General features: G+C 38.5%; 1 protein-coding gene across 3 annotated transcripts in view; it reads left to right on the top strand.

Annotated features, from left to right (window-relative positions):
• The window catches only part of PIP4K2A (phosphatidylinositol-5-phosphate 4-kinase type 2 alpha), a 107121-nt gene that overhangs the window by 66963 nt on the left and 26622 nt on the right, over positions 1–13536 (top strand). For all 3 annotated transcript variants that reach the window (XM_027751744.2, XM_027751742.2, XM_027751745.2), the window contains exon 4: positions 6075–6227. In XM_027751744.2, coding sequence (XP_027607545.1) covers positions 6075–6227 — 153 coding nt within the window. The remainder of the gene's footprint in view (positions 1–6074; positions 6228–13536) is intronic.

Here is a 13536-nt window from a genome sequence, read left to right as displayed (position 1 = left end):
TGTTCTGGCAAAAGTTGTCTGTATCACAAGAGTGTTTTACCATGTATTGCCTCACAAAACTGCATTCAACAGTAGGAGAAAGGTTACACAGTGTGTCTCATAGCACTCTGAACAACAGGGCAGTACAATTCAAGTAAATGCAGTTTTTTAGTCTGTCTTGTAGTAACACCAGAACTACTACCCATCAAACTGCATAACTTTCTTACTATTGTCAGCATTAAGATAAAGTTGATCAACTTAAAAACTTGAGCTAGATAACCCCAGAATAAATTAAACCTTTTTTACTTATCTAGATATATCTAAAGTCTAACTTAAAAGTGAAATTGGATGTTACATGTGGTGTTACTGATATTTTTGTCCGGTATTTCTTAGTAGTTATAGTTATAGGTGGCTGTGCTTCAAAGTGACCATTTTGTGTCTTAACTTACAAGATAAACATTTTCCAGTGAAGAATCTCTTTAATTCTAATATATGTACTATTAACTTACTAACTTGGCTCCACAAGATGCAAAATGCTTTGATTTTCTCTGAACAGTCTAACAGGTAAGTTAGCTTCACCTACATCAAAATGGAAGGATATTAGTGGTTTTAAGCCATATTGTTACCTCTTTGAAGCCTGTAAAATCTTCCAGTTTGATCGTTTCAGTGAAGCTGTTTCTTGATCTTACTTGTTAATGATGATTTACCAGTGCAGGCCAATTCTTGTCATTCCTCTACTTAAAGAGTCATTGTTGTCATCGCCAGGCAACGGCAGATGTATTATACTGAAGACTGATTTCTATCTGTAAACAAATCTAACTAGTATAGTTGAGAGGTAGGATATTTTGCATGGTACCTGGAAGCTTTACTTTAGAAGGAATTTTAACTTTTCTCTATTCACAGAAATGACAGTTAACCATTACAAATAAAACTGTCCACATACAAAACTCAGCCATGCATTTATCAGCACAAGAAACTGGCAATTACCAGTAATCTGCACAATATGATGCAATTAGATTTTTCTTTTCTGCTTTTTAAACCATACTAATTTAACAAACATAGGCAAGTCTCAAAAGAAAACACAGAAAATAGTAGTATTAAGTGTCTTCCATGTTCCACGTGCTTTCAAAGTTCAAAGTAACTACATTTTGTATCTTAAAAGCGCATTATATTGAGAGAGTTATTACAAGAGTGGGGATTTAGTAAAAATAGTGTCAAAGAGGTTGTTTAATAAGAGGCTGTTTTTTATTTAAATGTGTTTAATGTTTAAACATCTGATCTTAAATTATTACTAGTCAGAATATTGTAGAGAGGGCACTCGGGTTATCTGTGCTTCTATGGAAAGATGCTGCTTAGCATGAAGTTGGTTGGTTTATTCTAACAAATTAATATGCATGTGGTAAAATGATAGCTGTGTGCTTTCTTAATTAATCTTGATATAGATAACTAATAATAAAATAGCCATCTACTAAAAAATAAATGCATCACCATTTATAACCCATTAAAGCATTAAGAAAAAGTAAAGTGCAGCTAAATAATTATCTACCGATGTATTATATTCTCTTGTTGGCAACATCTTTGGTATGATAGCTGTATTTGCAAATTAACTTGTCATTATAGTTAGTAATCAGGCAGAATTAATTTCCATTAGGAAAAAAGCTACTGCTGGAAACGACAAGAATCTGTAAAAAGTCAGTGACTTTTCTAGTTTTTTTCTAGATGATTTGAAATATTACTTTATTAATTTCTATTTGAATCTGACTAGTTTTTGTATTTTTTTCCTGTCTAGCCTGAATTGTAATGAAAGAACCGTGATAAACATACTAGTAGTTCATTCATTCTCATGGTGTAACAGCTGTCTACATGTTTTTTAAATACCCGCAGGGATGGTGACTGAACCACTTCCCTGGGCAGCCTGTTCTAATGCTCCACAACCCTTTTGGTGAAGAAATATTTCCTGATACTTAATCTAAATCTCCCCTGGTGCAACTTGAAGCCAGTTCCTCGTATCCTCTTGCTTTTTACTTGGAAGTAGACACTGACCTCCACTTCACTACAACCTTTTTACATGTAGTTGTAGAGAGCAATAACGTGTCCCCTCAGCCTCCTTTTCTCCAGGCTGAACGGCTCCATCTTCCTCAGCTGCTCCTCATCAGATTTGTGCTCCAGACCCTTCACCAGCTTTGTTGCCCTTCTCAGGACACGCTCCAGCACCTCAATGTCCTTCTTGTAGTGAGGGGCCCAAAACTCAACACAGGATTGGAGGTGCAGCCTCAGCAGTGCCGAGTACAGAGGGACAATCACTGTCCTGGTCCTGCTGGCCCCACTATTGCTGATACAGGCCAGGATGCCACTGGCCTTCTTGGCCCCTGGGCACTGCTGGCTCGTGTTCAGCTGCTGTTGACCAGCACCCCCGGGTGCTTTTCTGCTGGGCAGCTTTCCAGCCACTCTTCCCCCAGCCTGTAGCGATGCAGGACAGGGCACTTGGCCTTGTTGAACCTCCTACTACTGGCCTCTTCCCATTGATCCAGCCTGTCCAGATCCCTCTGCAGAGCCTTCCTGCCCTCTAGTAGACCTTGATCCCCTCATCCCTGTCATTGATAAAGATATTAAACAGTGCTGGCCCCAACACTGAGCCCTGGGAAGCACCCCAGGTGCCAGCTGGATGTAACTCCATTCACCAACACTCTCTGGGCCCAGGCTTCTATGGAGAGTTTTCTACCCATTGAACAGAACACACCTGACCAAGCCGTGTTTCTCCAGAAGCTGCTGTGGGAAACAATGTGAAAGGCTTTACTAAAGTCCAGGTAGACACATCCACAGCCCATCCTTTATACACTAAGCAGGTCACCGTGTCACAGAAGGAGATCAGGTTGGTCAAGCAGGACCTGCCTTTTACAAACCCAAGCTGGCTGGGCCTGATCCCCTGGTTGTCCTGCACGTGCTGTGTGGTGGCACTTAAGGGGATCTGCTCCATGACCTTCCCTGGCACCGAGGTCAGGCTGACAGGCCTGGGGTTCCCTGGATCTTCCTTTCAGCCCTTCTTGTGGATGGGCATCATGTTCTTTAACCTCCAGTTGACTGGGTCCTCCTTTATACCAGGTGCTCCCAGGTCTGAATTCCACTCATATCTGAAAATCTCTTGATGAAGGATATTAAAATAAACCTTAAGAGTATTTGAAATTTTGAGTTCAAGTCCTATTTCACATTTTCCTTCTTTTCCTCCTCCTTCAGAGGTTCGGTGGCAGACTAGCAAGCACACTCTTTTGCAGCTTTTTATAGGAAAACAACTTAGGTCTCCTGCCAGGTTAATTGCTTTCAAGGTTTATACCATATGGGTTACAGTTTGAATACTAGGGTTCTATGGAAAAAAATACATTCAGAAAACTGCGGTTACTGCTTTATTGCAATAGTTAACCTCAGAATAATGCACCCTTTTCTGCTGGGAACAGTAACAAGTAATTACTCAGTAGCCTTTATTATTACTAACTGAATTATAGCCTAATAACTTAGCAGTAGTTTAATTCACCACATACATTAATGGTTACCCATGTGTTTGCTTTTTTCATAATTAAAAATAATTATTATGTTACATCATATTTTTGATTTGTGATGAAGGCAACTGAATTTGCACTTTTTTTTTGGTTTTGAACTTTTGTTATCAGTTCTTCATCTTGAACTACTAAATACAGACCTGGAAACAAAACCAAGGTCTGAGTGTAGAACAGAAAGAGTTTCTACAGAGTATGGCTTCTAACAACAACTCTATTTATGATTCAATTTGAAAATCAATGGAGTACTGGTATCAAGTATAGCATTAAGAAAATGTAATTATTTTTATGATACTCGTTCCCTTGAATAGACTTCAGTGGTGGAGTGGTGGGAAATTAATTTGAATATAAAAAAATCTGAAAACAGCCAAGGAAAACTGCCATGATACTTAAATTCTCTTCTCTACTATCTTCAATACTGTGTGAAGTGATGGCATATCAGGACTCAATCTGTTTAAATTGTCTGTCCAAAAGCCAGTACAGAGAAGGAACTGCAATGTCTGCAATGGTTGTCCCTAAAGCTCTGTTCTGGTTAGTCTAGAAAAAATTGTTGATTTATAAAGCACCCATGCCCTTTCTCTTGCTAGTGAATAGAGAGGATAATGGAGAAAGGTGTCACTTTTTATCATAGACATTAGTAATTATTCTAGTTCATTATACAAGCCTAGAAATATAGATGAAGATGATTTATTTCTCTTACATGTAATTAAGGTTTTCATTCTAATAAGCCCTTGTAAAACTGTGTGCTTTTAGGTGATTTAGTGTTATTCCTGCTACTCCTGAGTATTTCACTTGAACTAAGTAACCTGGTGGGAAAATGGTTTTATTTCATATAAAATTGATTTTGGAAAGCACTCCACAATTGGGATAAATTTAGCTGTGCTGAAGGCCAGTCAAAGTCAATGGATCTCCAAAATATGGAGACATAATTGTATGTGTTCTAAATGCCATCTTAAGTTGGGACTGTAGGTGCCCTCATCTCTTGGTCGAGGTTACTAATTTATAATAATTACTGACCTTCTGTCATAGGGGTTGAATCTGTATGTCCAGCTCCTGCTGAAGTCCATAGAGCTTGTGAACAGGTTTAACAATGGTTAAAACTTCCAAATAAGACATAGTTCCTACAAAAAGAAAGTTTTGTGGGTTTGATACCTGATTGTAGATGTAGTAATTGGTAATTACTACCTGAAAGCATCATCATTCTTCCAGTGTAAATCTGTTTTGTGACTTAGTTCAGGGTGCCTTATTAAACCACACAAACATCTCATTCTATAGCTTTTGGAGCTGAACCTTTGCTGTTCAGGAACCTGCAATGTTTACATTTATATATAAAATTTTATTCAAACTTCTTGTGAAAATAAAAAGGCTTTTCACCTAGCAGGGAGAACATTATGCTGTGTGACTGTGAAAAGGGAGGAGGTGTATTTCAATTTACCAAGAGCTATTTGTGCAGTGTGGTACAATGAGGAACAATGGCAGGAGCTGGGGTATTCTGCTACCAGTAGGGATATACCAGATGGTTACTGCAAGTTTGTTTCATAAACATAGAAGTGTTCCAGCAGTCTGTAATTAACTTGTTTAACCTTTTCAGTGTGTGTCCATATTTATGGAAGTACACAAGGGGTGTAAGAACATCCTTGTTTTCTCATGGCTATGTTGCTGCTGTTACTACTTATTAAAACAAACAAAAAAATTGTGTAATTCAAGTATATAACAATTGGCATAAGTTTCTACTGGTAAAGAAAGATGTTTCTAGCCAAAAGCAAGTTGTTATACTTTGTTTAGTTTTGTTGTTCTTATAAATATAAAAAAATCTACTCTGAATACTTCTTATTCTCTGAAAAAAAGCAGAGGGCTTTTCTTGCTACTGTTGAAGCACAGGTAATCTCAAAATTCAGTCTAAAAATGGTCCCTAACCTCTAGCAGTTTTTCTTCTAACTGCTATACAGTCATTAACTAATCTTCCCTTCTTGAGACTGTGTGGAGGTAGCTCTATTTTACAAAAGGAGGTACAGTGCAGTATTATTATTTGCTTAACTCTGGATATGAAATCATTGGAATAGCTCTGGTACTAGAACTCAGAAATTTACCTGTGATATTGTTTATGTACCAGATGACACTGTCTCAAGAGCACATCCTCCTAGTTTTATAGTGATACTGTAACTATGGATGACTCCTCTATTTATAATTATTGTGGTGTAACACAGTTTTCTTTTTGGATTTTTAATTACTGTATGCTTTCTTCCCAAAAGCTGATATTGTATACATAACAAAGTGCAATAAATTCTCATCGAATGTTGAGGATGAGTTTTGAACCACTGATGGACAATACCTTCCCCCCAGACATGCTTTTGTTCTTGGAATACTTTTGAAGTGTTTTCTCAAGATAATGTAGTCTGTGAATAAGTGTTTTGCAGAATTCAATTTGGTGCAGATGTATTGAAAAAGATTTTAATATAAATGTGAATTGTTTATATTTGTTCTAATTAAAAGTTACATACTTTTGCCTGACTTGATGCTTTTTTTGTTTTAAATAATTGACAGAATTCATTGACAAGAAGTTCACCCCTTGCCAATGATTCCCAAGCACGCAGTGGTGCCCGCTTTCATACATCTTACGACAAAAGATATATCATCAAAACTATAACAAGTGAAGATGTAGCAGAAATGCACAACATACTGAAGAAATATCATCAGGTAATACATGAACTCTATCAGCGTGTGGGATCTCTTCTTATATATTACAATGCTAATCTTTTTTATAGTCTTAAAAGTTTTAAATGAATAATTATGGGAAAAGAGTCACTTCAGACTTTTTCCCTTTTGCATCAGCAATTTATTGTATGTCTGCAATTCACAAGGCTGCACTTCTCTAAATATCTGTGCTAGCTTTATGTACAAAGTTATGTCTACATGATGCAGAGATACTAACTTGGAGGCCATAAGCTCCTTTGCCTTACTAGGAAGGTGGTCTTTCTTTTGACTAGTGGAGTTCCAGGCTTGAAGCTACTTAATTCTGGGCTTGCCTGGAGAGAGATGTCTGTGTACGTGTGTATGAATGGTGCAGGTGGACTCTTTCTGATCTGATCACTGAATGTTCTGTGTGTCACTTAACAACAGATTTCAAAGAATTAAAGTTGTATGAGAAATGAAAAATTGAATATCGTTAATGTAAAATTCCTACTAATAAAAAAATTGGTTTTCACAATGTGAATTTTCATACACAACAGTAAAGTCAAAAGCGAGCAGTGGAGATCCCTCAAATCAACCTTGATAGCTGCCATAGTGTGCCAGTGTATAATTTGTGTGGATGGCATAGGGGGGAGCAGAACTTGGGAAATATGAGAACCCTTAATAAAATCAGTGCTACTTTTCTTAGCCCCAGATCTGTTTGAATAAGTTCTAAAGCTGCAGAAGTCAGAAAAGCCTCTAAAAATCGCCTAAAATTTGCTACCCAATAGGAGGGTGGGTTTGTCCTTCTTTCCATGTTCCTTCTCTCTTCCGTAAATTGGGATTTCAGGTAAAGACTTCAGGACATTAGGGGTTGGGCTTTTTAGTTGTTGATTAGGTGGTTTATTTTTTGTTTTATAACGTTCTTGTTTGTTGCAGTTCTTTTAATACTGCTACTTTTGTAAAACCGGTTTTAATTCTGAGGTGCAAGGGAGACGAGCATTCTTTCAGGGTGCTTGGGATTGAAGGTATTGCCAGCCATCTTTGTGGGTCTCAAAGGGAGATCTCTGCATGCCCTCCAAGTCCAGAGTAGCTTGGGAAACCTTCAGGAAGTTAGATATGAGCTCTTTTTCTCTCTCTGCTTGTTGTCCTTCTGTTTAAATAACATGTAGGACCACCATGTGTTTGTTTTAATGTGAGTAAATATCACTATCAGAAATACTACTAAGAAATCTGTTAATCACAGTTTTGCCAAAGAGAAATTTTAAACCATCACCTAATTGTAATTTGGGGTTTATTTTTTATGACTTTTCAAAGTTACAATTTTAGCTTTGCTCTGAAAGGGTTTGATCTGTGAGGCAGGCAGAAGAATTAAAGTTATAGTCTGTTTCATATTTGGCATTAGAAGCTAGTAATAATGATCCAGATCTTGAGACTTAATCCAGCTGAAAAGTCATTTTGCTTTTCAAAACAGTAATCTTCTTTCAAGAGTGTGAATGAAGACAGTGCTAAGATGAATGAACTTAATAATTTGGAATCTTTTTTCATTAATGCTTTCCAACGTCAGGGTTCATAATAGGCCAGGTTACAAGGAATAATGATCTGAAAGTTATCTCTACCAGGCATCTAATTTCACTTTATTCTGGAAAAACATTAATATAAAAAAACTCTCATTGGTGCCTCTAAAAGATTCATAAACATACAGTTTGTATTTCTTTTTGTCTCAGAACTTGAAAGCACTTTACAAAACTGTAAATGCAGAAGCACTCAAGTACAGAGACAGTTTAATAATTGGACTTTTCAATGAAATTAACTAATTTCAGTATCTTTAACAATGTACTGAATAAAATCTAAATTAAATCCCACTAGCTCTGATGATGGCTGATACAATGTCCTCTGCTTTGCTGCTGAAAGGTGAATGCTTGGGATCAGTATGTACAGCAGTTTGTCCTGCCATTTCTCTAGATGTTTTTCAGACAAATGAAGGTTGTCTTCACCTGCTTTTCAAAGTCTAGAGAATCCAATGCCCTGGTGGAAAGGTATTAATAATTCCCTTGACCAAGTCATCTCACACAGACTAACCTTAGATTACCTTTCTAGTCAGAAACAGTGCAATGCCATCCACTGGCACTTGAGCTCATTAATGGTTCCTACTGTGGTTTTGCTTTGGGCCAGCTTGCTGTCTCCTAAATAATTCTGGGCAAGGATAAAGGTGTTAATTTAGATGAGTTAATATTACGAGTTGAAATATGAGCATCCTTTTTTAGAGGAGAGCTTAATAACTTATGTGTGAGTTGTTCCATTCCAACTAGAACTGAGGCCAGAAGATGATCCAAGACCTGTCTAATTCACTTGTATGGATGTAACTTTATGGTTCTGTAAGGTGGCATAGTTGCAGTAGTACAAGACATTTCACATGCCGTGTACTGGTACTCCTGTAGAAGTCTTTGTCAATAAAACAAGTTCTCTTGAGTTCACATTTATTTTGGCAGACTCTCTTCTACCAGTAGAGGAAATGTCAAGTTCCCTCTACTGAATTACATACCTTACTGTCCAGTATCTTTCTGAATTGTTAATAATTACACACTAAATTACCAAATACAGGAATTTTAGGGACAAGTGTGCTTGTTAGCTTTTCTCCAATTTCAGTTCACTGTTTGCCAGCAGGACTCACCAGATATGTGAGAACTCCTCGCCCAGCTGTGCTTCATAGCCCAGATGTGATTGGGACTAGTTTGGGACTTGTAGTGGCATACCCTTGCATCATACCCTCTGCCAGTCTGCTCTGAGAACAGAGCTGAATTTGAAAAGGTTGAGCCTTCCAAGAAAGGGAGTGTGCAGACATGTTCAGACCCGATTACATAGTACAGGGCTCATCCTGGGAAGAACAACCTTTCTCAGGTGCTTGAAGGCTAGAGAGGTGATTCATATGAATTTTAGAAGACTGTTTCTCCCTCGTTAGAGATCAAGTAGCCCCAAAGGAACTGAAGTTAGATCATCTGCTCATTAGGAACAGTGTTTTGTAAACTTTCAGTATCTTGCACCCTCTTTCACCTGCCCAAGAAGGCAGTAATTATCTTCCATGACTTATGACATGAATATGAGTGAAATTCATACCATTTATGACAGAGCATCTCTTCCAGGTTTTGTTTTTTCATCTCTACAAATTCATTCCAGGTTCCTTCCCCAGGTTGAAACTCTGAATGAGTTTCGTTTAAACCATAATATTTACTCAACTGTTTCCTTATTAAGGCTAACAGCTCCAAGTTGATAGAATCGTTCTGGACCTTGGAAGTACCTCTGTCCTTGCTTAGGGACCAAACAAGCCTTATCAAGTGTTTTCCAAGACTGCTTGAACTGCTTAACAATAAACACCAGAGGACACCTGTCTTGAAACAGAGAATACTGGGACAAGTCAGAAGTGTGAGAGACTGAATATGACCTTCATTTACCAAAATAGTTTTCATCCCTGGCATTTCAAAAAGGCTGTACTTCTCCTTACACCTTTTTGAACTGCAAAACTACCAGTGAGGCATCTGGAGCTTGTGTGGTCAGCAGAGAAATGTAACATGGCAGCTTTTCCCATGAACCTCCAAAATCTAATTCCAAGTACCAGTGATTTTTTGTGAAGTCCCCGAAGGGTTAGAAAGAGAGATGTAGACTGGCACTGGAAAGTCAGAATAAAGGTTATTTTATCAGTAACTGGAGATCATGGAGATGTATAGTTCACAAACCCATCCAGTTCTTTTAGTCCTTTCTCTCTCCATCTGCCAGAAGGTGCAATTACCTGTCTGTTCTTTGGAGCTGTGAGGAACTGAGGTTATAGTTACACAGTCTGTATACTCAGGTGTTTACAGAAGGAGCAGGGAATAGTTCATAGCCTGTAAACACTTGTAAGTTTAAAAATTCTAAATCTAGATTGATATTCTTAAATCATCAAAGATAATCTGATCAAAGACCAAATTCCAAGCCTAGGGCTACATGCTAGTAATGTAAATAACTAAAAGTGCACTGGGCATATCAGAAGTTACTATAGAATCATCATATAAGTATGTATATCAATTCTGAATTAAAACTGTTGAATTGTAAATAATAGTCCTGACAGTTGTAAATTATACTTGCAATGCAAAATTATGAGTTGCATTCTTTCATTTACCCTATCTGATGTGATGCCTTGTTTTTTAGTGGCAGTCAGGCCCGCAACCTCAGACAGATGGTGAACACTTCAGTCTAAACACTGACGCTTTCTGTCAACTCATCAGATGAGTCTGACACTTTTAGTACTGAGTAGAAACACTAGAGATTGTTATTTTCTTTCCCAAAGTTAAAAGAAGAAAAAAACAAAAACAAAACACCAGGCAAACAGGGGAAATAATGCCTTTCTCTGTGTCTAAAGTTACAAAGCATCTAGTTTTTTATGACTAGACTATAAAGTCCATCATGCATGGGTCAGCCTATCTGCATTTGAAAGACAAAATGGCCTAGAGTGTGAACCAGCTAGATTTTAAAGTGTTATGGTAAATACAAATATATATATATATATATATATATATATATATAACATGCTCAGTTCTTCTGTGAATCTCTATGCTGGCCAGTTTCTATATACAGTAATATTTTCTGATACATAGTGTGAAATACTGCTTTTAGTCACATTTTAATGATAATTTGCAGTAGGTTTGTATTATTGGTGTATTATCAGTTATTAGTCTTACTACTCTTAGGTATTACTCAGCTGAACATCATTTACTTATGAAATGCAGCAGAACTATTGATATACTCAAATGGGTCAGACTTTCAGATATTAGAAAAGCTGTTGCTGTGGCTCACAGATGTAGTTGGACCATTTAAAACTGTGAAAGTTAATCAAGCAATTTTATGTTAAATACTTAAATAGTATTTGAGAGCAAAATCAAATATTCATTGGAAATACCTCCAAATCTAGTGCAGTTTTGTTTTAAACCTATGCTCCTGACTCCAAGAGCATGGATCAGAAAAAGAGAATTAAACTTACTGCTCCCTTTGTCATTGTTAAGGGAGACTTCAGCAAAGTCATCTATGATAAGTGCATTGCCTGGATTTCACCCTCTGTTTAAAAATGGGTAGTACCCCGCTACCTCCTAAAGGAAAACTTTTTGTTCCAGCATATATTCCAGCTATGTTTATATATTTCTTTTGGGTATATTGTCCTTTGCAAAAATTTAATTTATATAAAATACAGAATGTACTATTGTAGATATTACTATATATGTAGATGTTTTCTAAACTACAAATATGATTTTCAAGGGCAGAAATCAATGACAGTTGAGTAAAATTCTGAAAGCAGCTGTTATGGTATCTGAAATGTCAGAAGCAGGACACGCTGCCCTTTCCAGTGACTTATAAACTTGTTTTAAATCTTAAATTGGTATAAAAGTGGATCCCTATGCTCTTTGAGAACAGATGATGGGCAGGATAAAAATTTTTAAAAATAAATGAAAGTAATTTGAGTGTCTCAGATAAACCAACACCTTTTCAACACCTTTTTTTTCTTTTTTCATTAAATTGGACTTCAAAAGGAATTTATTATTCCTCAGTGCTGACACCCAACTAACCAGAAAAAAAAAGAAAAGAAATTGAGAAGCCACCTCAAAGCAGAGGAACAAAGGGGGAACCTTTGTCACTCTCTCACTCCCCTCTGCAACTGGACAGAGGAGAGAAAATACAACTAAGGGTTCATGAGTCGAGATAAGGATTGGGAGAGCTCACTCAGTGATTACCGTCACAGGCTCGAAGTGGGGATATTAATTAAATTAACAGAATCAGAGCAGGAGAATGAGAAGTAAAATCTTAAAAACACCCTCCCTCCACCCCTCCCTCCTTCCAGGTTCTACCTCCTCCCCAACAGTGGTTCAGGGAGATGTGGAATGGGGGTTACGGTCAGTTCAGCACAGGTTATTTCTGCTGCTGCTCAGAGAGAGGAGTCCTTCCTCTGCTCCCGTGAGGTCCCTCCCATGGGAGACAGTTCTCCACAAACTTCTCCAATATGAGTCCATCCCACAGGCAACAGTTCTTCATGAACTGCTGCAACATGGGTCACTCCTCTGTAGAGTGCAGTCCTTCAGGCACAGACTGCTTCAGCGTGGGTCCCCACAGAGCCACAAGTCCTGCCAGTAAAGCCTGCTCCAGCATGGGCTCCTCTCTCCATGGGGCTGCAGACACTGCCAGGACCCTGCTCCATCTTGGGCCTCCCACAGGGTCACATCCTCCTTCAAGCATCCACCTGCTCCAGTGTGGGTCTCTGCACTCCCGTGGTGCTTCATGGGCTGAAGGGGCACAGTTACCTCACCATGGGCTGCACCAGGGGCTGCAGGGGAACATCAGCTCCAGTACCTGGAGCACCTCTTCCCCCTGCTTCTGCACTGACCTTGGTGTCTGCAGAGTTGTTCACATGTTCTCATTCTGCTCTTCTCTGGCTGCAGTTTTCATCTGTCCAACAACTTTTTGTTTTTCCTTCTTCAATATGTTATCACAGAGGTGTTACTATCATTCCTGATGGGCTTGACCTTGGCTAGTGGCGGGTCCATCCTGGAGCTGGCTGGCGTTGGCTCTGCTGGACATGGGGGAAGCTTCTGGCAGCTTCTCACAGAAGCCACCCCTGTAGCCCCCCCACTACCAAAGCTTGGCCACACAAACCCAATACAAGCGTAGAAACCTTCCAGTATAAAGCTACTTGTGAGCGCAGGTACCTTTTAGGTTTTCTATAGGCAGTTGTCCCTGTTGTCTGCACAGTTCTCTTCCCTACACAGGTAATTGTGTGCAGGACTGACACCTATTGCACTGCCTGTTTGTCTCCCTGGCAACCAGCAGAAATAGTGAATAATGGTAAAGGAGAGAGACTGCACATTTACCGGAGGCAGCAAACAGTGGAGTGATGGAGATGGTAAGAAAGGAAAGAATAGAATGAGCAAAAAAGGGGAATTAACAGCTTAAAAGAGAAAACAAAAGCAGAAAAATATATGACCTTAGCTGCTGGGGAGGCAAAAAGATATGAAAGAAACAGGAAAGCAAATGAAAGGGGGAAAAATTTAGGCAGTAAGGTGAAAAGGGGGGAAATTGCACCAAGAACAGGGTTGAGGGCTATACAGGAATCAAGGAATAGCACAAGGATGTTGTGTGGAAGGTAGGAGAAGAATTAAAATCATAAATAGATAGAAAAACATTACTGCAGGCTAAAACCAATTTAGTCACAGAATTGGTGACAACATAGGCTGGAGAATATCCCAGAAAAGAAAGTGGGGACTGAGTGCCTAGGAATTTGCACTGAGATGTGCTGGCACCAAGCTGGTAGGTTGCT

This window comes from Pipra filicauda, unplaced genomic scaffold (assembly GCF_003945595.2).
Source record: "Pipra filicauda isolate LSUMZ 115617 unplaced genomic scaffold, ASM394559v2 scaffold187_size1440530_pilon, whole genome shotgun sequence".
Classification (NCBI taxonomy): Eukaryota; Metazoa; Chordata; class Aves; order Passeriformes; family Pipridae; genus Pipra; species Pipra filicauda.
This window is presented reverse-complemented; position numbering and strand designations above follow the sequence as displayed.